This window comes from Vulpes vulpes, chromosome 2, assembly GCF_048418805.1.
Source record: "Vulpes vulpes isolate BD-2025 chromosome 2, VulVul3, whole genome shotgun sequence".
NCBI lineage: Eukaryota > Metazoa > Chordata > Mammalia > Carnivora > Canidae > Vulpes > Vulpes vulpes.
The window spans coordinates 88754455-88778203 of record NC_132781.1 but is presented as its reverse complement, the minus strand read 5'-3'; the positions used below and the strand labels follow the sequence as shown (position 1 = coordinate 88778203).

General features: G+C 36.4%; 1 protein-coding gene, 1 long non-coding RNA gene and 1 other non-coding gene across 6 annotated transcripts in view; 1 reads left to right on the top strand and 2 right to left on the bottom strand.

Moving 5' to 3' along the window:
• LOC140597901 (uncharacterized) overlaps nt 1–8958 on the bottom strand; it is a 37585-nt gene extending 28627 nt beyond the window's left edge. The window contains exon 1 of the long non-coding RNA XR_011999910.1: nt 8800–8958. This is a non-coding gene — a long non-coding RNA (uncharacterized lncRNA). The remainder of the gene's footprint in view (nt 1–8799) is intronic.
• LOC112921673 (U6 spliceosomal RNA) lies at nt 23–126 on the top strand. Its single transcript, XR_003235287.2, has one exon. It is a non-coding gene; the product is annotated as a U6 spliceosomal RNA (small nuclear RNA).
• Nucleotides 8959–14970: 6012 nt separating the features above from the next.
• The window catches only part of CUL2 (cullin 2), a 102495-nt gene continuing 93716 nt past the window's right edge, over nt 14971–23749 (bottom strand). For all 4 annotated transcript variants that reach the window (XM_026000835.2, XM_026000833.2, XM_026000832.2 and 1 more), the window contains 4 exons: nt 20460–20662; nt 18220–18321; nt 16768–16884; nt 14971–15553 (listed from right to left, as the gene is read on the bottom strand). In XM_026000835.2, coding sequence (XP_025856620.1) covers nt 15422–15553; nt 16768–16884; nt 18220–18321; nt 20460–20662 — 554 coding nt within the window. In that variant the 3' untranslated portion in view covers nt 14971–15421. The remainder of the gene's footprint in view (nt 15554–16767; nt 16885–18219; nt 18322–20459; nt 20663–23749) is intronic.

The window sequence follows — 23749 nt, the reverse complement described above, 5'->3', positions numbered from 1 at the left end:
AGTGTCCTTCTTTGTCTATTGTATAGTCTTTGTTTTAAAGTCTATTTTGTTGGAACGATACAGAGAAGATTAGCATGGCCCCTGCGCAAGGATGACACGCAAATTCGTGAAGCGTTCCATATTTAAAAAAAAAAAAAAAAAAAAAAATAAAGTCTATTTTGTCTGATGGGGCACCTGTGTGGTTCAATTGGTTAAGTGCCCAACTCTTGATTTTGGCTCAGGGCATGATCTCAGGGCTGTGAGATTGAGCCTGGGGTTGGCTCTATGCTGGACATTGTGTCTGGATCCTGCTTAAGATTCTCTCTCTCTCTCAAAAAAAAAAAAAAAAAAAAAAAAAAAAGATTCTCTCTCTCTTGTCCCTCTGCCCCATCTCCTCCCTTTCAAAAAAATTAAAATAAAGTATATTTTGTCCAATATAAGTATTGCTACTCTGGCTTTCTTTTGATAGCCATTTGTGTGGATATGAAGACATGGAGAAAGGAACATGTAGTTTCACCCTCCCCTCACTTTCAATCTCCAGGTGTCTTTATGTCTGAAATGAGTCTCTTAGAGGCAGCATAGAGATGGGTCTTATTTTTTTATCCATCACCATATGTCTTTTGAAGTGTTTAGTCTATTTGCATTCAAAGTAATTATTGATATGTATTTATTGCCATTTTATTATTTGTTTTGTAGTTGTTTTTGTAGTTTTTCTCTGACCCTTTCTTCTCTTGCTCTCTAATGATTTGCTGACTTTTTTAGTGATATAATTGAATTACTTTCTCTTTATTCTTTGCATATCTATTACTGGTTTTTGATTTGTTATTACCATTCAGTTTGTATATATCTTCTGCATTTAACAGTCTATATTAAGTTAATGATCACTTAAGTTTGAACCATTTACTCCCCACCTTGAGGTTTTGGGTATATGGTGTTATATTTTACATCTTCTATTTTACGAATCACTTGACCTTTTTTTTACATAAATACTATTACTGCTTTTGTGTTTTTTACTTCTCATATTTTCACTTTTGGTCTTTCCTTTCCACTCAGAAACCCCTTTAATATTTCTTGTAGGGCTGTTTTAGTGGTCATGAACTCCTTTAGTTTTTGTTTGGGGAACTCTTTATCTCTCCTTTTATTAGAGTGATTGCCTGCCTTTCAGCACTTGAATATATCATGCCACTCTCTCTGGCCTGAAAAGTTTCTGCTGAGAAATTGCTGACAGCCTTATTGAGTTTCCCTTGTATGTAGCTGTCTTCTTTTCTCTTTTTGATTTTATTTTTATCACTGCTTTTTGCCATTTTAATTAATATATGTTTTGGTGTGGATCTCCTTGGGTTGATTTCTTGGAGGGAACTCTGTGCCTCCTGGATCTAGATCTCTGTTTCCTTCTCCAGATTAGGAAATTTTTCAGCTATGAATTCTTCAAATTTTTCTCCTCCCTTTTCTCTCTCCTCTTATTCTGGGCTCCCTATCATGTAAATGTTTTTATGCTTGATGGAGTCACTGAGTTACCTAAGTCTATTATCACTTTCCATAATTCTTTCTTCCATTTACTCAGTTTGATTAGTTTTCATTACTCTGACTTCTAGGTCATTAATTTGTTCCTTGCTTCCTCTAGCCTTCTATTTATTCCATCCAGTATTTTTCAAATTTCATTTATTGTACTCTTAATTTCTGATTGGTTTCTTTTTATCTCTTTAAGGATCTCACTGATTTCCTCTACTATTTTCTCAAGTCCAGTATCTTTATGAGCATTACTTTGAATTTCTATCATGTATATTACTTATATTAGTTTCACTCAGGTCTCTTGCTATGGTTTGGTCCTGTTCTTTCATTTGGAACATATTCCTCTGTCTCATTTTGTCGAACTCTGTGTCCACTTCTGTGTGTTAGGAATGTCAGCTTAATCTACTGCTCTTGAATGTCCTTATGAAGATGTCCTATAGTGTCCTGCAGTGCATTGTCCCCTGTTCTCTAGGACCTGGCACCTCAGGAAGTGTCTCCTATGTGTGCCTGTTGTTGAGTTCTGGCTGATTTTTCCTTCAGTCCATTCATCAATAGAGGCTCTTTTTCTCTATTTTGGGCAGTGCTTGGTACCTGGCTGGGTGGGGCACATTTTAACAAGGTGTGTTAGTCTGCTTGCTAAATGAGATGTGGTGCCACCACCACTGGAACTGAGGCCCTACAAAAGTCATGGGTCAGAAAACACATTTCTGACAAGGTTTGCACTAGTCTTCTATGGGAGGGACCCCACAGTGCCAGGATGGAGGCAAGCATGACTGGGAAGGGTGAATCCAGTGAAGCACAGTGGAGTGGGGCTTGGTGAAAGCAAGTTAGGCACAAATGTGGGCATTGCACTGGGTTTTGCAGGTGGCCATGTATTTATGTTGGGAGGGTTGAGGTGGGAAATGGCACCTGTCAGCTCCTTTGTTCCTGGAGGGGTATTCTCATGATCCTTGTCTCCCGGGACATGCTCTGAGATGAGTAAATCACTCTCCCTCCTGTGTGATCTAGGGGTTTTCCAAATTGCTGCTTCTACACTATCTCTGCTGACTCTGTTATGCTGTCTCTTTAAGGGCATGCCTCCACTTCCTAACACCATCTGGACTCTCCTAGATGGAGTATACCAGTTTTTTAAAATTCCAGGCTTCAAGTCCTGCTGGTTGTAAGAACTCACAAAATTCAGCCCTTCTCACTATCAAAGCCTAATGTTATGGGGATTCATCTTCCCCATGTGGGCTCCCCAGTGTTACGGTTTCTCACCCTTCACTGTGACCCTTGCTCCCTCCTGACACATATGGTCATGGTTTATTTTGGGCCCAAACAGCTTCTCTACCCTTCCTACCCTCTTCTATGTGGCCTCTTCTCTATCTTTAGTTGTGGAGTTTGTTCTGCCAGTCTTTGAGTCGGTTTTGGGATTATTTACATTGACATGAGTCCTATCTACTTTCACCCATGGGATGAGGTAAGCTTAGGGTCCTCTTATTCCACCATTTTCTTTAATAACATCTATTATCAATTCTACACTTTCTTTTTAGTGTTGTTTGACAGAGGAAAGTTTTAAATTTTGGTGAAATCCAATTTATTTTTTTGCTGTTTGCTTGTTTTTAGTGTTTTATCCAAAACCCCCTCCCCCCCAAAAAACTAAAAACACAACAACAAAAAAACCTTGCTTAATCCAAGGTCATAAAGATTTACCCATATTTAAAAAAATACTTTAAGTTCATATATTTACATCTTTGATCCATTTTAATTTTGCATATGGTATGAAGTAGGTGTCCAAATTCCTTCATTTGATGTGGATATCCAGTTCTCCTAACACCATTTGTTTGGAAGACTATTATTCCCCCATTGAATAATCTTGGCACCTTTGTCAAAATCAATTTATCATAAAATGTAAGGGTTTTCTCCCCCACTGTCAAGTCTATTCTATTAATCTATATGTCTAGCTGTATGCCAGCAACACACTATTTTCATTACTGTAGCTTTGTGATAAGGGTTAAAATTAGGAACTATGAGTTCCTCAACTTTGTTCTTTTTCAAGACTGTTTTGGTTATCCTGGATCCATATGAATTTGAGGGTTGGCTTTTCCATTTCTGAAAAAGGGGGAAGAAGAGTTGAAATCTTGATAGAAATTGTGTTAAATCTGCATATTGCTTTGAGGAGAATTGCCATCTTTAAAATACTATATTCTAATCCATGAACATAGAATGTTTTTCCACTTACTTCGGTCTTCTCTACTTTTTTTCCAGCAATGTTTTGTAGTTTCGAGTGTACAAGTCTTTTAGCTCCTTGATTAATATTATTCCTAAGTATTTTATTATTTTTGATGCTATCATAAATTGTATTATTTTCTTAATTTCATTTTCTAATTGATTTTGTTAAACCACAGGCATACTCCTACTCTAAAATACACACACAGACCACACACACTTTGTTGAATGAGAAGTTTTCTGTATTTGAAACTGTGTATCTATTAAATTATATTAATTACCTTGTTCAATTTCTGTTTTTACTTGCTGTTTTATCTAACAGGCCATTCTGAGAGAGATACATTAAAACTCCTTTATCATGTTAATAATCTTTGAAGCTGGGTGATAAAAACATTAGAAAACATAGTCATTACATTAGTCTTCCCTCTTTTATGCATGTTTAGAAATTTCCAAACAGAATTTCTTAGATTTCCAACTACAATCACATTTTTACTACATTCTCTTTGCATTTTTTTTTAAAGATTTTATTTGTTTATTCATGAGAGACACACAGAGAGGCAGAGACACAGGCAGAGGGAGAAGCAGGCTCCACGCAGGGAGCCTGAGGTGGGAATCGATCCTGGGTCTCCAGGATCACGCCCTGGGCTGAAGGTGGCGCTAAACCACTGAGCTACCCGGGTTGCCCTCTCTTTGCATTTCTAATTATTTTTTGGCTTTATTGTTGGTGGATACAAATTTATGCCAATTATATCTTTTTCATAAAGTCTGCCTTTATTATAAGGTCACTTTATTTTTTTTAAAAAGATTTTATTTATTTATTCATGAGAGACAGAGAGGCAAAGATATAAGCAGAGGGAGAAGCAGGCTCCTCCCAGGGAGTCCAATGCAGGACTCAATCCTAGAACCCTGGGATCACACTCTGAGCCAAAGACAGACGCTCAACCACTGAGCCACCCAGGCGTCCCAGGTCACTTTCTATTTTATTTTGTATTTTTAACCTTAAATACTACTTTGTCTAAAGTTAAGTGGCAACTTTGCACCACTGTCCCCCCAGCCCTGCATTTGCCAGATCACTTTAGCTATTCCTTTATTTTCATCCTGTACTTACTATTTTAAGTGTTTTGGGTTTTTTGTTTTGCTTTAGCAAATGCACATATTTAAATTTTACTCCCTGCTGAGCGTTGAGCCTGATGTGGGGCTCAATCTCACCACCCATTAGATCACAATGTGAGCTAAAATGAAGAGTTGGATGCTTAAGTGAGCCACCCAGGCGCCCCTTGAGTACATTTCTTCTAAACAATGTATGTTATAATTTCTGTCTTCTAATGTAATAGGGAATTCAGCCTTTTCACAGTGTAACAAAGATTATGGAGTACTTGATTTTAATACATTCAGGTTATTTTGTTTACTTTATTTTATATTGTTGTTTCTTTTCCTTGAATTTGCTGATGTGAGGACATTCTCCTTTCTCATCTCTCCTTTTCTTCCTGTAAATTTGAAGATTTGCAGGCAAGTTTGTTCCAGCTGGAAAGAATGCTGGGGGGAGGGGTGTACTATTGAAGATGCCTGGGCACTGACTCTGGCCTCAAAGACAAGGCCTTCATGGCTCTGAATTTGGCTCAAAAGTCAGCAGAACTTCATTTGTATTCATTCCTGAAATGGAAGTATTAGGGTTGTTTGTATAAATTATTCTTGAACAGAATTGCAAGTCCTAAAAATAAAGGGTTGTAAGGCTTCATAGAACTGAGCCTCTCAGATTAAGCAAGATTTTAGCTGCATGGAAACACACAACTTCTCTGGTTCTATGAGGTTTCTTCACTATGTTAAGCTTCTGTATTCTTGGCCAAGGAAACGGGAGAACTTCCAATGTGTGAATATGGGACTGGGGAGTGGGGATGAAGAAACAAACAGTTGTCTTTCTACCATTCCTTAGCTACCTGAGAGATGCCAAATTTTACTCTTAATTTTCCATTCCACTAGGGTAACCATTTTACACCTAGTATACATAAACAATATTTACTATTATATGTAAAAATAAAAACAAAAAAATGAAAACACAGTACAAACTGTTTCCCTCCACTAAGGCACTCCTTTCCCTCACTAATAAAATGAAATCCTGAGATGCTATAAGTACCCTATTTCCCCTTTGATCCAGATGGGACACATGGGTAGGCCATGGCTCGAGAGTTTAGTATTTCTAGTTTCCAGCTATTATTGCAGTTTTGCTTATAGAATTGTTTCCATTTCAAGATCTTTATCTAGCACTCTGTGACCCATTCCTACTCACCCTTACCATTTATTACAACACACACACACAACCAGTTGCCATGAAAACATGACAAAATGCTATCACTCTAGTTGAAGGGACAAAACTTCATGTCCCAAAAAAGTAAAAACTCATTCCAATGATTGTCTAAGTTTCTTACAAAGAATGCCTGTATATGTCAGAACTCAAACCACCAGAGGGAGATAAATATCTCCAGCAGAGCAACATGGGAAACGTTTGTTTCTCCAATTCCTGCCTTTTCTTGATGGTGTCCTTGGCTGATCCTCCCACCTCCAGAACTCTTCAGAGTGTCCTCTTCCAAATAGAGCTCAACATTTGTGACCTGACTCCTTCAGGGAGACAGAAATGTAGCTTGCTGGGTTGAAAAGCAGAGGCATTCTGAAACATGTGAGCCCTCCCAGAAAACCAGTGTGCACAATAACCAGGAATTTTGACTCAAATCCAAAGGAGTCTTGAATAGAGAAATTTTAGACACTGAGGTGAGAGTGATATTTAAAGGTGTTTTTGATCAGAGATTTGTCTAGACCCCTCAATTTACAGCAGCATAGAAGCCTGTAACCCTGCTTCAACTCTAGGAAAGCACATTTTTGATTGTCCAAGCAATTTCAGCCTGGTGTCAAAAAAAAAAAAAAAAAAAAAAGATGCCCTCAGTCTTCTTCCTTCTAGGGAAAGAAAACAAAACAAAAAACCAAGTATCGCTTGTTGTCTTTTATGTTATCAATCCTCTAGAGATTCTGGAGGTTTCCTTTCATTTGGCTCAGAACATCTAGAATGTTTACACTTTAACCTGGAGAACTGGAGGTGTCTCCTTGGGTATTTGTGCTGCACATGAAAGACAAAGCTATTTCATTTAAGCCAAAAAAACATATGGAAGAGGATTTTTTAGTGTGAGGAAATTTGACCGTTAAGGCCAATCTAACTCTATGCATTAATCCTACTGGGACCCATAAGACACGAGCTTGGGAACTACCATCTCCAGGTCCTCAGTATATACACTCAGCTGTCTGTCCTCGTTTGGAATCAGAGTACACCAGAAACAAATTTTCTTGGTAATCTTGTTAGAATGTGTTAGGCCAGCTTTACTACCACCCCAGTATCTCACAGTCTCTCCAAACTGGGACCTCTTGACCTCCTTTGCAGGTATAGCCCCATCCCAGCCTCCAGACCAAATCCCTGCAGTAGAAGAGGTATATAGTTCAGCATTGCTAGTTCAGACTTGTCTGTTGTCCATTTCAGATGAGCGAACATCTTCCTATTTCTGAGACCATTACGCTGGCTCCACTTGGGTTATCTGAGGTTTTGTCTTCCTTCTTGTACATGGATCTGTTATGAAGATGCTAGGCCTTGGCTTACACATTCCAGACTCCACAGCTGGACCCTGATATCTGCTGACTCCTTTGCTGATGCAGCTTCTACTTGTCCATACTGCTGAGTGTCCCTTGCCTCTAGACATGCCGATATGCAGCCTATTCCTTGATACATATACCTGCTGCTCTGCCAGACTACTGTCACTGTCTCTGGTGCAACCCATTTCCCAGATTCTGAATATGCTCTGAAAGTAGAGCCAACAAGTGGGATGTGAGAGAAAAAGCAAAGAAAACTCTAAGGTTTTGGCCTGAGAAACTAGAAGGAAGGAATTGCCACCAACAGAGATGGGAAAGGCTATAAGTAGAACACCTATGGGGTTGCAGAAGGAAGATCAGAAGTTCAGTTTTGGATATGCTAACACAGAATGTTCATTAGTTATCCAACTATGGAGATTGAGCTGGTCATTGGACATACACTTCTGAAATGTAGGAGAGAGGCCTGGACTAGACGTTATTACTTTGGATTTCGCTGGTATGTACGGAGCATTTAAGCCATTGCACTGGGTGAGAACATCAAAAAAGGTTGATGTAGATAGAAAAAGTCCAAGGACTAAACCAAGAGATACTCCCACATTAGGGTGGAGAAGGGGAAGAATCAACAAAGACTGCATCCTGGAAAACTGGTTGCCCTTTTCCAGCAAATAATTAGTAAACATGACCATAGATGCATGCTAGAATCTAACCAGAGTTTTCCTCTTTGTGAGTTTCTTCATGGTGTGTGCCTCACTTTACTCGCAAACAGAATGCTACATACTCATGATTGGCCGAGGTCTTTTTGTAGAATTCTTACCACAGACTTGTGTTTGCTCCAAGTATTCCTCATTTTCTCCTGATATGTGTGGGATCAGTCCTATACACTTCCATGAAGACGAAGGGGAAGCAGAAGTGAAGACTGTCCAGAGAGCAGTGCAGTTTATAGGCTCACATCAGATTGAAAACAAGGTTGGAGAACAATCTTCTACCCAAGTATGTGAAACCAATCATACCTGCAGGTGAGCATTTGGCTTGCTGTGTATACATTCTTCATCTGGTAAATGATGATTCTTTGGGAACTATTTTCTCTATGTCTTTTTAAGGAAAAACTGGAAATTTTTGTTTAGTTGGCTTTTATATGAAAGTATAATCTTTGGAGCGCCTGGGCGGCTCAGTTGGTTAAGTGTCTACCTTTGGCTCAGGTCATAATTTCAGGGTCTTGGGATTGAGCCCTGTGTTGGGCTCCCTGCTCAGGGAACAGTCTGCTCCTCCCTCTCCTTCTTTCCCTGCTTGTGCTCTCTCTCTCTCTCAAGTATTTCTTTTTAAAGTATAATCTAGTTAAAATGTAAACTATTTAAAATATTATAATCCCAGAAAAAATTTTAAACAAACCCATTTAAAAAACATATAAAGGGAACTATATTAGTTTTCTAGGGCTGCTAAACATCGTAGCATAAAACAAAACTTACTCACAGTTCTAGAGTCTTGAAGTCGAAAACCAAGGTACTGGTGTTCTCTTCCTTGTATGTTCCCTGTATCTGGTGGTTCCCAGCAATCCTTGGTGTTCTTGGCTTGTTGCTTCACACTCCAATCTCTGCTGCTGTCTTCACATGGCCTTCTGTGTGTCTGTGTCCAAATTTCCACTTACTTAGAAGGATGCCAGTTATTGTATTAGGACCCAGAATAACCCAGGATGGCCTCATCTTAACTTGATTACAACTGCAAAGACCCTATTGCCAAACAAGGTCACATTCACAGATTCTGGGGGGATATGAATTTGGTGGGTAGTGGGGACACTATCCTACCCAGTAGAGTAAGTGAACTGACTCAGTATGTATCTAAACACAAGATACTATATGATTCTCATAAAAATGAACATAATCTAATAGCAAAATAAAAAAGTTATTACAGTAAACATTTATAGAAGACTCATCCTAACTCCCAGTTCCTAGCAGGCTTCATTGTATTTCTCTAGTGTATTTTCCAGAAACCATAGCACTCTACTACAGTGTTTCACTATGTCCCATGAGATTCCTTAGTTGGCCACCTGCTTGCCCCTGTATTAGTCATCCTGATGGGTTTGAGAGTCTATGAGGGACAAAAATGAATCTGGTGGCTCTCTGGTTCTTCCTTTCTTTTATCTCTGCTTCAGAGAATCCCAGATTAGTGGCCTGCAGCTCTTCCCCCTGGTCTCAGAATTTTTGAATCTAATCAGATTGTATTTAAATTACTGGGCCAGCAATGAGCCTGACAGAGCTAGGGGTTGACCTCCTAAAGGGACAATTTCCTATGGAATGCAAACTAGCTCCCTCCGTTCAGACTTGGGTCAATGCCAGTGAAAGCACAAAAAAGTTGGGGTGTTAGGCTATGTACACCTCTTCCTTACTCGAATGCCACTCTTCCCTGTTTTGTGGAGCAATGAACAGGGTGGTCCCAACCAGGGTCAACCACATAATTTACAAGTAGAGAGAGCATGCATCTTCCTGATTTCTTATACCATAAATTTCCAATTTACCAAAGTGGCTGGAGATCTTCATCTTGGCTGTCAACATGTAAAGATGGTTATTTTAAAATATACAAACTAAACAAGGTATCTTAGATATTTACTTCATAGCACAGATTTGAATTTCGTCGCTTTAGCACTATATAAATTAAAACGCCAAAACAGCTTTTTTGTTTTTTCTATTCAACATTCACTGTTTCCTTAATTCCAGAGTACTTCTGCTGCCATCAGTGGCCTCCTTGGGCCAAATATTAGGTACAATTTATGCTAAGCCAGTTTATTTCTACTAAAAGTAGATCTTTGCTTATTATGTCTGTCCTTTCTTCCCTAAGAGACAAACTAATAGGTAAAACCCACCCACTTTAAGAAGTCGAAGCTCTCAGCAGATGACTGAGTGCTGTGCTAGGGATAGTCTCACGAGCTAGTTGAGAAAAACCAAAAGGTTTTCATCTTTTTCCTACAACACCAAAGTTCTTCCAAGGAAAATAACGAATCTGATCAACCCACTAACTTTACCTGCTACCAGGACTGCTAAATTCACCATAAGCTGTAATTCTTCAACTACTAGAATTATAAATAGTAAGCTACTAACAATCAAGAAAAAGAAAACAATAATAAACAAAAATGGAAAAATCCTTCCTTTTATGCCCAAGTTCTTTTCCACAAGTTGGTTCCTAAAGGTTCCTTCTTTTTGCTAAAAAATGGTATCCTTACGGTTGTCAGGAGAATGCAGAACACTGATCTATTTCTCCTTCAAAGGCAGTGTGTAACCAGTAGCTGGCAAAGATTTGTGAATGTAAGAAATAATATGGCAGATTAACTTTTGGCTCAATTACTCTACTTCTACAAATGTGTTCTTGACTCAAAAATAGGATAAAAAGACCACCCAGCAAAGTATAGAAAGACAAATCCTAGAACGGGTATTAACTATTAAATACTCTCATCCTTTTTCATTTGTTCTTTTTATTCAAAATATATGTAATATGTTCTTGTATTATAAATATTTATATTTGTTATATTTATATTTGTTATCTTGTGTTATAAATATTTATCTCTAATCACATTTAATGTAGACACTGTTAATGCATGGCAAGAGGGATCCCTGGGTGGCGCAGCGGTTTGGCGCCTGCCTTTGGCCCAGGGCGCGATCCTGGAGACCCGGGATCGAATCCCACATCAGGCTCCCGGTGCATGGAGCCTGCTTCTCCCTCTGCCCGTGTCTCTGCCTCTCTCTCTTTCTCTCTGTATGACTATCATAAATAAATAAAATTTAAAAAAAAAATTTTAAAAAAATGCATGGCAAGAGTTAAGGAAAGGAGAAAGGATCAAAAAGCCTCTAGGAAAAAAAAAAAAAAAGCCTCTAGGGAGGAGTTTCTAGGATTCAGGATGGGAGCCTCTACGCAGGAGTTTCAGACCTGTAAAACCAACTGCTTGCTCCATTCAGCCATCTCAAAAGCACATCAGATGCAAGGTATTATATATAACCAAGCTCATTATGTCCCTCCTCCATCCGCACCCTCTTCCAGGGTTCCTCTAACTCGCTGAATGGCATTAGTTGTGAAAGCCATAATCTACATGTCGTCTTTGACTCCTTCCTTTCCTCATTCACCCTATCCCAACCCTTTATTATGTCGTGTCAGCATTATCTACTTTATCACTCTGGAGATGGCCACTGCCACCACCGCAACTGCTCACCTCACCATGGTCTCCTAAGTTTCCACGCTATCCATCATCAGCCCTCTAGAGTCTATTCTTCACATTAGTGCAGGTTATCCATTTTCCACTGATATCTGCAAACAGTATTTTGAAATAGTTTGTAAACAGCAAAGAAAAAGTATAAATATGCACACTATATATAAAGCATAAGAAAATGAATATTCATGCACCTACTGCCCCACTTTTTTTTCCCCCCAAATCTAACTCCTCTGCATAAAATCCACTACTTCAGCCATAGAGGTATTTTGATTCTTAGGTTCTGGCTGCCACTTCTTACTTCAGGATCTTCACTGTTACTATTTAGAATATGCTCCCCTGCTTTCATTTTCTGCCCTTTTAACTTCTCTCATGCAGCTCTCCTCAGGGTATCTAGGGTTTTCCCTCACAAGCACTTACCTCTGAAATGGTATATTTATGACTCATGTTACAAGTCTAAAAGCTCCATGTTGGCACAGGCCATATATCTTTTTCGCTTGTCATTGCAATGACTGTAGCCACATGATACTCTGGGGCACCAGTAAATGTCCGTTAGATGACGAAAGGTGAATTGACTGAGCAAATGAAGAGCAGGATAAGGAAAAGTCCTTAGACTTTCCTGTATAGTATAGTTACTACATATGAAAAGGACTTCTCCCCATCAGTGAATCCTACCTTTAATGAATTCTAGCTCATGGTGTTTTATGTCTCACAGTAAGAATTGCCTAATTTAATTGCTTCAGCTTTAGATATACTTCATGGACTTCAACCAGTGGCCTCTCCATATTACTTCTACTCATTTAGCTAGCTAGAGTCTATGTACAATTGCCCTTAGGATTAGTACTTTAAAAGTTCACATCTTTACTTTGACCTTACTCAACCAAGAATGTGTACTAGGAACCAAAGTTAAGAGCTCAATACATTAGCCTACTATAATTGCTACTATATAACTGGAAAAATTTTAACTGAACACAGGTTTGCATTAAGTATATATATTTGAAATAAATGTTCTATAGCTGTACATGTGAATGTAAAATTTTAAATTTACAAGTATCCTTTGCCATGAATCAGCTACAAGCCAAGTTGTTTAACCATATATACATCTTAATTAAGTACCTTAAGAAACTAAAATATGAAGTGTTTAGTCTCACAAATCACCTAGAAACAAATTTTTATTCTGAGAAATCAGGAAAAACTATTCTTTATGTATAAAATGAAGTTACTTCTATCTTATATGCATAGATAGATAGATAGATAGATAGATAGATAGATAGATAGAGACTATATTTATTAGGTCCACAATTTTGACTGGAATTTAAATTCAGGTTCTGTAGTTTCTGGCAATGACTCCTGGAAAACTCTTCATTTAGTTTCCTCATCTAGGAGAGAAGAGCATTGCCTGGTTAACAGGATTATCTGAAGATCAAACAAAATAACATATGAGGAAGCACCAGTCACAGTCTGTACTCGGTAAAGGTTAAATAAATTAACAGAAATTTTATAGCATTGTAGCATATACAAGTTACAAAATCCTATAAAGGTAGTAATTTATAAATAAAGCAAAAACACAAACCCCAAAGTATATCTTCTTTTGTTTATATTAAAGCCAATGGTCATAAAATCTTGGACTAAATCCCTAGAATAAACCTATAGCAGCAATTTAAATAATCTGGTTTCAAAGAGGACAGAGTGTGAATAAAAGCTGCATGCTCTCTGGCTGAAAAAGATATCACTGACTCATACATGTTAACTATCTCAGTAGTAATAATTTTTTAAAAGCTTCTGAAAGTTTGGCTCACATTATTTTTGTTTTCCAAGATTAAGCAGAGAACCATTCCCTCTCCTTCCTCTTCTTTCCCTTTTGTAGCTCTGACCCTCTCTGCCCATGATACTAGGTATCGTATGCAGGGGCTGCCAGTTTAGTGCTCTGGACTCTGTGCTAGGGTCTTCTGCCGTAAAGACTTCAACTGCTTGACCTAACTCTATAACTCTACCAGACTGCAACCTTCCTTCATTCTCCTCAACTGAAGGTGTATGCTAGCATTCATTCAAAACACTGCTTCCTTTTGGATGTTGTGTCTGGCCTCTTCTTCCTCATGTACAAACATATCTTTAATTATTTCTTTTCAGGTAAAGTGAGAAAAAGATATGAAGAAAACTCTTTTCAGTCATTTCTGTATACCTCAGCACAAGTATTTTGTCCATTTTTCAAGATAATATATTTTCTTGACAATTTAGACACCAAGATAAGGCTTAATTTAACATTTATAAATATTTAAGAAAAAAGGAATCAATTTGGAAATTTTATCAACAAGCTATCAAAACAAAGGTTTGTTTTTTGACAGTGAATGTACAATATTATATGGTTTTCCATTACTTCCTCTCTAGGAAGAAAGGTAAAATGAGAAATACAGTATATAAGTAAGTCATTAGAAGTTCAGTAGATTTTTTTCAACACTTAGAGACACGAGTCAGAAAAAGTGCAAACAAACTGTAGAAGCCATTCTCCAATAAATTTGACTGTGGACCACATATTAGATGATAGTAAGTAATTACTGTTTGTTAGATGTAATAATGCCTTTATAGTTGTGTTTCTATTGTTTTTTAAAAAGCATCTTATCGGTCAGAGACACAAACTTAAGTATTGTAAGTAAAATGATTCACACGGGATAGGCTTTAAAATATTCCAGCTTAAAAAAATTATATATGTGTGTTATAGTGGTGGTAAGGTAGATAGATAATAAATATAATAGACCAGAGTATTCTAATACTGCTGTTAATACATAAAATAAACAAAATAGTGGATTTCATTTCTCTATATAAGTGGCACCTGGTGTAATGCACCATACAGACAACAAAAAAAGGTATTTAGGTTATGCACTGCTAAGCACACCTGTGACTTGTGAGAGTGAATCTAGTATTAAAATGTTAGGGGGTGTAAGGGTAATATGTAGGTAGGAGAATGGAAGGAATACACTGGTATTGCAGGATCTCCTGTAATTCAGAGAAAGGTAGAAGGGGAGGTTAGAGAGCTGGAGTATTTGTCTATATTAGAATTAATGTATTATGAAAACAGAAGACAACTTTTGAATGAGAAACTTTCTATGCCAGACTTGAGGCCACCACATATTCTCCTCATCCTTTATTTCTGTGGTGTAAGCATATCACCAGAAACCCTTGATAGAATTAAATCCCCAACATTCAAAATGCTCATATCCAACGTAGTTCCAATCCATAAAAATAAAACATTTTTATGTTGAATGCATTTTTATGCATTCAAGAACAATAATCTAGACATTTTTCATGTAGGACTTAAGTAGGAGTAAAAGTGAATTAAACCATTTGGATAAAAATGCAACTAAAGCTGCATTAGCTGCTTTGATGACTCATGAACATTTATATATATACTATTATGTGTGATACTCCATCCACATAAAAAAGGCATTCTATTTCTTTATTTTTTTTATTTGACAAGCAGCAATATCATGTTTGTCATTTTAATGTAGATACAATTATTAGGTTATCTGTCATATTACAATATTTAAGTTTTTAATTTTATGTCCTTTAAGATACATTAAAAAAAAAAAAAAAAACAACACACCAACTGCAAACGTGAAGGGGAGAAAAAGCATGGTACCCAACCAAATTTCCACATTTCAGCAATACTTCACTCATTCTTTTAATAAAGTTTTAAGAAATGTCATAATGACATGAGCTTGAAATATCTCTAGGCATTTTCTCGGACGCTCATGACGTGGCACTGGTGATGTTGTAAACAGCAGAAAAACAGGGGCTGCCAAATGACCAAATTATGGAGGCACAGGCCTGCTTTTTCCCACAGGAACACACCAAATGGTGATGGCAATGATCTTCTTACACCCACACTAGAGGAGAACGACATCACGCTACATAACTGTATTCATCTGCTGACGCTTGGCTGCGTTCGATGTACTGTTTGTCTATCAGAACTTCAATACACTTCTTAATCATGCTGATACTAGGATTAAACCTAGCTCTTGACTGGCTAATCACCTGTGTAAGAGAGACACAGATGTCAAACTACTGCCAAGTAGTCAGTTATAAATAATTATTTTTAACCAATAGCTGTGAAGTGCCCCAAATGTATAGAGGTTCCATCAAACAGACCTAATCCACATGGGAAAAATATACTTAGTTATGAAATCATGTTCATTAAAATGAATAAAATCATCCTACATGGATGGATGTGATACATCAAGCAAGTGAACACCATGAACAGTATTAAAATTTTAAGCTCACATGACAGTGCCCAAGGAGAGGAAACAATTAGATCAATGTTGATGACAAAAAAAATTTAATGCAAAATAAGGAAAAAGCCTAATGTTTCTGTTGTGAAGGAATTACAAAGCAGAACACAGATATAGCAAAATCCAATAATATTCATACATAAATTAAAACTGTAAATTAATTCATCTATCTAAATACACAGACTCCAGCTTCTGTTTAACCTTCACACTCCAGTGCCTAGTTGAACTAACACTTTCTCAAAGCTTTCTCCAGGGACACCTGGGTGGCTCAGCGGTTGAGCGTCTGCCTTCGGCTCAAGGCATGATCCCAAGTTCCAGGACTGAGTCCCACATTGGGCTCCCTGCGAGGAGCCTATTTCTCCCTCTGCCTTCTCTCTGTCTCTCATGAATAAATAAAATCTTAAAAAAACAAAAAACAAAAAAACACACCTTTCGCCAACATCCCCTAAGTCAGTACTTTTTTTTTTTCTAAGTCAGTATTTTTGTGTACATTCTCATACTACTGTAGCTCTTTTTCAGTGCATTGTTAATGTAATTTTATATTTTTGCTTCCATACTATTTCAATAATGTGTTTCTTCTCTATTAGATGGTGAATTCCAAAAGGGCAGGATCCACATCATGGGTTGCTCTGCATCACATCCCTAATGACTATCAAGGCACTCCATCACATGTAGACACTCAGATATTTATGGAATGAATATTTGAAGTAGTGAATTTCTTTCAATAACTGGACAGAAAGCTCAAAATCCTGGTGAACCTTAGACCTCTAAATCTAAGCCAAAGCAAACCTGAATACTGAAATTCTAAGTACTATTCTCATTAAGTAATAAAGCATTTCTTTATGCTATTTGGGAATCCTATTATGTATGTACCACTCTGACAAAGAAACATTCCTAACCTATTCATTGATAATATCCATTATTATCCCCAAAAGCCCTCAGGGCTTCCCCTCCTTTTACCTCTTGAATAAGGGCATTATGCCGAAGTACTTTCCGTGCTTTCATGATACGAACTATAGCAGCCTGGAGATACATTTTTCGGTCCTCATCTACAGCACTTCTAGTCTGCTCCATTTCCTGTTTCACAGGGGGAAAAAAAAAAGCAAATCACACAGTAAGTCATTGAACCTTTCATAATTCATTTTGTCACTGAGTTTACATAAATTTCCACTTGATACCGAGCTTCAAGTTATATAGCTATCAAATGCCCATTATCATTATCACATAATCATTACCAAAGGAATATCTACAGTGAGTTATTTATAATTTCTTGGGTTAAAGTTGGAAGGTTATTTAAAAAAAATTAACAGTATTATAGAATGTATTTAATGTAGAACACAGCAGTAATTTTCAAGACTTTTGCTTGAGATACTCTCCCTCTGTCTCCCTCAAATAAATAAAATATTTTTTTTAAAAAAAGATAAAATACAATCTACATATTACAAATTATTATTCTTTAGAGAAAAATGGGATCTCAAACATTTTAGGGTTCAATTTTTTTTAGGGTTCAAATTTAACAATTAACTAACATCTGTCTCCCCAAGGGGGTGTAAGTTCCTAGAGAGGGCCTGACATCTTATATATTTATATCCTGCCCCATGCCCAAGGATAGGGCAAAGACAATCAAGAAACTTTAAGTGACCTTAATAGGCTATCCCAGAGCAAAGCATTAATCATTACTGGGTTAAAAGAATCAACAGCAGATGTTCACCTTGCAAAATGGCTCATCTGGTAGTCTCAACTCCACTCCGGACCTATTAGATTACAATTTGAGTATCAACAAGACCCCAAGTGGTTCATTTGCACATGAAATTTTGAGAAATACTTCCAACAACTTCTCTGAAAGAATGTTATAAAGCTTTCCCTTATTTTACAAATAAAAAATATGAGATTATATTACTACTTAAGGTAGGAATTTTGGGGGCACTGGGTGACTCAGATGGTGAAACATCTGCCTTTGGCTCAGGTTATAATCTCAGGGTCCTGGGACTGAGCCCCGCATAGGGTTCCCTGCTCTGGGGAGAGTCTGCCTCTCCCCCTGCTTGTGCTCTCTCTGTCTCTTTCTCAAGTTAATAAATAACATCTTTAAAAATAAATAGGAATTTCTGTGAAGAATGCAAAGCAATGCTCTGCATTTTAATATAGTCTAAAAGCAAGTATGACTATACTGCAATACCTTTTCCCTTAGATATCTATTATATTACACATTACTCTTAGATATCTATTATTTTTATAATCTAAAATACTGGCAGAGGTTTGGTTTGCAAGGTTTAGTAAGCTCAAAGAATAAATCATAAAAAAAGGCATCACATTATTAATTTTGATTTGCAAAGTTTTCCATTATCTCAGTTACCACTTGTGAAGTCCAATGTTTAAATATTTCCCAAAGAAATGACATTAAAAATCACTCACCTGTGGTGTGTCTTTCTGCATCGATGTAGTAATTTTAAATTTTGTTCTTTTACTGCTAAAGTTCATATTTAATGAAAATGAAGATTCTGCATCAATGTCTTCCTATAATTGAAAATAATTCATGTATATTTATAAAAATTAAAACAATTAAGAGTTGCTGCAAATAAAATAGCATAAAATTAAATGACCAAACAAGACTAAACTCTCATCATTTTACATTATAAAGATTATTTAAGAGAAAAACAACTGTCTTCTGTAAAATAAAGAAAGAAGCAAATATCAATTCTTTTCTAATTTTATACTTGAATTTTAGTCTGTTTAGATTTAGAAATAAGCTATGGCCCAACTAATATATATAACCATTGGATAAAGAGTCAAATTGTCTTAAACAGAATTTAACACTTTAATTCTTTTTTTTAACACTTTAATTCTTATGAACTCATAATTTTTGTCACCCTATTTTGAAAAAGTGAGCAACCAAATGTCTTTTAAAGTGCTGTAATAAGAAAATACGTATACGTATTATAAATAACCCGACAACAGAAACAAGTAGTGTCCAGTGGCATACACAGCTCTAGTATGGTTCTTATGAAGTTTACCCTCGAATTCATGTTTTACTGTCTGCCAGAAGCATGTGGCCTCTTTTCAAGTGAAAGTTGTTAAGTCAATTTTTATAATCACAACTATCAAGCTTATGAAAGCCACTCTGATCACACATGGTGTTTTCTCCATTAGCAAGATCAAGAAGCACTTGGCAAATGAATTCATTCTCAATAATAAGCTAAGAAGTTCTGCTAAGGAACAGCAGATTCATAGTTAAAATTTAATGTGCAAACAAGCAATCATCTATATTTTGTACATTCCCGGGCAGCAAAAATAATACATTTTAGAAAATACATAATGTCTTAAGTACTTAATTTAGCTTATAAACTTAAACTTTTTAGGTTATAAGCTTAAAAATTCATGCTTAACGATTAATTGACTCAATTAAAATCTTAATATTAAGAATTTAATATTTTGTTAAGATTTTGAAATCAAAAATTAATTTCTCAGTATTAAGAAAAGCTTGATTTGAATTTCAAAATATATGCCATTTAAAACTATTTAATTATAGGCTACAAAATATCATCCACCAGGGGCGCTTGGAGGGTATAGTTGGTTAAGCGTCTGACTCTTGGTTTCAGCTCAGGTCATGATCTCAGGGTTATGAGATTGAGTCCCGTGTTGGGCTCCACATTCAGCAGGGAATCTGCTTAGGATTCTCTTCTCCCTCTGCCTCTCCTGCCACCCCCCCAAATAAATAAATCTTTAAAAATATATATCATTAAAAAAAAAACAAAAACAAAAAAATATATATATATATCATTAATTAAGTGAACTGATGACAGAAATAGTAGGCTATTAACTTCACCAAAATAAAAATGATGTCTGATTTATAAGAATTTTTTCTTACAGGCACAATTTGAATTAGGAGATTTAACTCACATCTGTTGCTTTTGAATCATTTAAATATCCAGGATATATATATATACTATTAAGAGTAACAAAAACGTGTTACTAGGGAAGAAAAGCTATTAAGAAAAGTAGTATATTCCTCGCTTGCTATTCTTGTGACAGAATATATTTGTACTACAAATATATGGTGGTTATTAGTTGAGTCCTGGACTGAAGGGACAGAAGAGTGAGAGCATTCAGAATTGTCACACAAGCTAAATATACATATAAATAATATCAATAGATAGTCATTTTCTATTAGAACCATGTAATTAAATAATTAAATATCAATTAAACACATGGGAAAAAAGTCAGGAAGATTTAGGATATGCTATTGTTTTAGTCTCAATTAACCAGAATCCAGCCAATTATAAAGGGCACAGAGGCACCAACTTCTCTGTGATTCCACAAGCTCACAGCTCTAAGTAGCCAGCAGTATTGCTAGCTGGCTCCAGTGCTTTCCAAAGTACAAAGGGTATTACTGATTATAATCTTACTTTAAAAACTGCAAACATCTCAAGCTATAATGTTTATAATGCTTAAATTCCTTGAAATAGGGATGCCTGGGTGGCTCAGTGGTTGAGCGTTTGCCTTCAGCTCAGGGTTACTATCCCAGGATCCGGGATTGGGTCCCGCATCAGGCTCCCTGTGAGGAGCCTGCTTCTCTATGTCTCCGCCTCTCTGTCTCTCATGAATAAATAAATCAATCTTTAAAAAAAAGAATTCCTTGAAATATTACCCCATACCTTTTCTGAATCATGGTTAATCATTTTCACATCAAGTAATGATTTGATTGTTTTTGTCAGTTCCTTTTCATTCATTTGAGTGCTGTCTTGAAGTTCTTTATAGCTGACAGTTTCACTGTTGTTAAAGGCAAGAAGAACTGCCATTTGGTATGTAGTAACCATGGCTACATATGGTTTGCCCAAATAGTTCATTTTAACTTCACCTACAATTAAAACAAAATTGTGACAATAAACTGATCATTCAAAGAAATATTTCAAAGTTGTTTGAGTAATAATTATTTATTTCAGCTACTTTCTCCTGAAATAATAAGCCAAGGACTTACTAAATTGTTACTAGCAGTGCAATCAGTTTATTTGTTTGGGGGATCGGAGGGAGGGCTATTAGTTTTGAGTATGCAGTATATATCACAATTAAACTATCAGACCTCTACCAGTGTGTAACAATGTCTTTAAGTGTTAATAGGAAAGCTAAGACCTGGACAAGAAAAAAGCAGAAACAGGAGGTGAGGGCAGGAGAAATGGACAAAAGGAGAGAATGACAGCAGGTGACCAGTAATGGCTTTATGTGCTGCCTCTATCTTGGTTCAAGCACTCAGCGAAGTCCACAGGTGTAAAGTAGGTGCTTCTCCAGTGGCTCCATCTAACCCACAGCTTCTGCTAAAATTTAACAATGCTATTTTATCTCATAAACATCATTCTTCCCAGTAACTTTCTAGGGTCATACAAATGGGAGGAGAGACAGAAAGATCCATTATTTTGTGGAAATAGTTGATAGAACAAAAAAGCTCTAGATTCTACGCCAACCTGAAAGCTATAAAGGATACAGCAGGTTTAGGCACACTACGGTTCTGGGACATTCCAGAGGGACAGCACACTAAAAAGTTTGTAACAAACAGTATGACAAACATGTACATGTATGCACTCTGTAACACATAAAATAAAAAGCTAATGCAAGTCAACAAACTGTTTCCTAAAGCATAAAGCTGTAGTTTAGTGACTGTATTTGTCTTTCTCATATACACACCCCCTGCATTATTCAACTGTCAATGGATTATAAACTAAACCACTACAGATCTAGTTTTAGAGCTCTACATTTTAACTTAAGCTGTATGAAACTTCATGAACCTACCCCAGAGGCTACATTCTCCCTGTTAGTAGTAATTAGTAACTCTGATCAAGATTTTGTGCTTCCTTTATTTATATATAATTAAACATTTTTAAAAGATAGTAAGTCAATTCTCCAACTTACTATGACACAGATGACTATTCTAACTTTCATTATGCCTCAACCTATTTCAGAAACAACAGTTATTCAGATAATTATTTGGAAACACCTAAAAAATTCCTTGTCTCTGAATTTTCATGAAAGGTGGTTAATAATATTAATTAGAATAATCAATTCACACAAAATAGTTTAAGTAAAATGTTAATATTAGGAGTATCCTACCAACATTAGTACAGAGAATATTTTAAGGACTTTCAACATTTAATTTTGGGAAATGTGGTGAAAAGTCAAATATCACATAAATTGTTAGCATTTGTGCAATGACTGTTTAATCATATGTCAGAAACAAGTATGGAACAATGCATCAAGCACCTAGATGATGAAGTAGGACCACCAGGCTACCCATCACTGATGCTGTCAGGGCCCAGAATGAGCCCCCTGCCACACCCAACAGTCTTTTATCACCATCAGAACCCAAGGAGCATTAGGAGACAACACAAGTAAAGGGTCAAAGTATCATTTATTTATTATTAAGTTCATTCTGCAACACTAGAAAAACTAGTTAGTACTCTACTAAAACTTTTTTCCTGTTTTTTTAATTGTCAGCATTAGGGGTACATGGGCCTCTTGCCTCCTTTTCAGCACCATTCTCTTACAAGTTCACAGTTGAATAGATTGGGAAAACGATAGAGGGCCTATGTGGGGCAAGGAAGGACATCTCAAATTTGCACGATTCATTTAATTACTGCCGTGTAAACAGAAAAGGAAAATGACAAAACAGTTCATTTAACCTGCAGAATAGGTTGGCAAACTCGATGAAACTTCAAACTAGAATAAAGCATTCTGATACACATATACTTTAAAAAATACACCAAATATAACTGAAGACATATTTATAACTCATTACAAGGAAATAATGAGTGGGCAGAACTCATAGTTTCATCCAAATTACTCTCCTTTACTGACAGCTCCTTAGTCTCTAAGGGAAAGCTTTTCTTTACAGAAGAAAGTCAGTTATTAAATGCTGAATGAATGATAGAGTATTGCCAATTTGTAACCAGTAACTGAATAACTGATTCAAGTCATGATCATCAGTGGCTGCCAAAGCCTAATAGCAAAGTCGTTCCTGAAAAAGGGTATTCATATGGGACCCAGATATCACCTCTCGGATCACCTGTTCATTAAAAAGGGAAATGAGTTATCTTTACAATGAAGAGATCTGATGGGCACCACCTTAACCAAGTGACCAACTTTAGTGTCTCTAATATGAGACAATCTGACATTACATGCCTTCAGATGTGAAATGCATTACGAAGTATAAAGGACTGCCTAAAAGTATTCTTGCTGACAATATGTAATTTGAATAGAATCAAACTTTTGGACCTTGTTTCAGAAATACTAATTTACAGAAAGTATAGGGACCAGAAAACAAATAAAATTAATCACAAAAATTAAATGATTAATAAAATTAATCACAAGTACATAATGTGACAAATCCAAAACACATTTTCCAAAAAAGTATATCAAAAGGGCTAAAGGGGGTTAGAGAGGAAGGGGTGGGGAATGGAAGTGGGAAAACACTGTAACCAAATGCAATTAGTGATCTCCAATTGCATTAGAAACAAGCAATAAAGTCTCTTTGGGTGTAATCAGGAAAATTTACATATGGACTAGACATCAGACAATGTTAAAACCCCTCAAAATTATAACTGTTAAAGGACTTGAAATTAATAATGAAAAGAATTCAGTCAAGGACAGAATCACTACCTTTTAAAGTATGTGCAACAATATGGTGACTTTCTTTTGGCAAATTTGCCAGATTACATTTTGGTAAATAATCAACACTTACAGGACACACTGTTCATTAACTGCTAGTGTGATATAATTCTATGTATTATTTACGTATTATCTATATATTTATATATTAATGAAGGAAATATCTCCCTCAAATTCATTTCTCGACTTCTCTCTCAGCAGCTGGCTCGGGATTCCTACAAAATCTTGATGTGCCATAAATAATACTTATTTATATCCAGACAGTGTAAGTTTCCAGGTTCTGTATTTG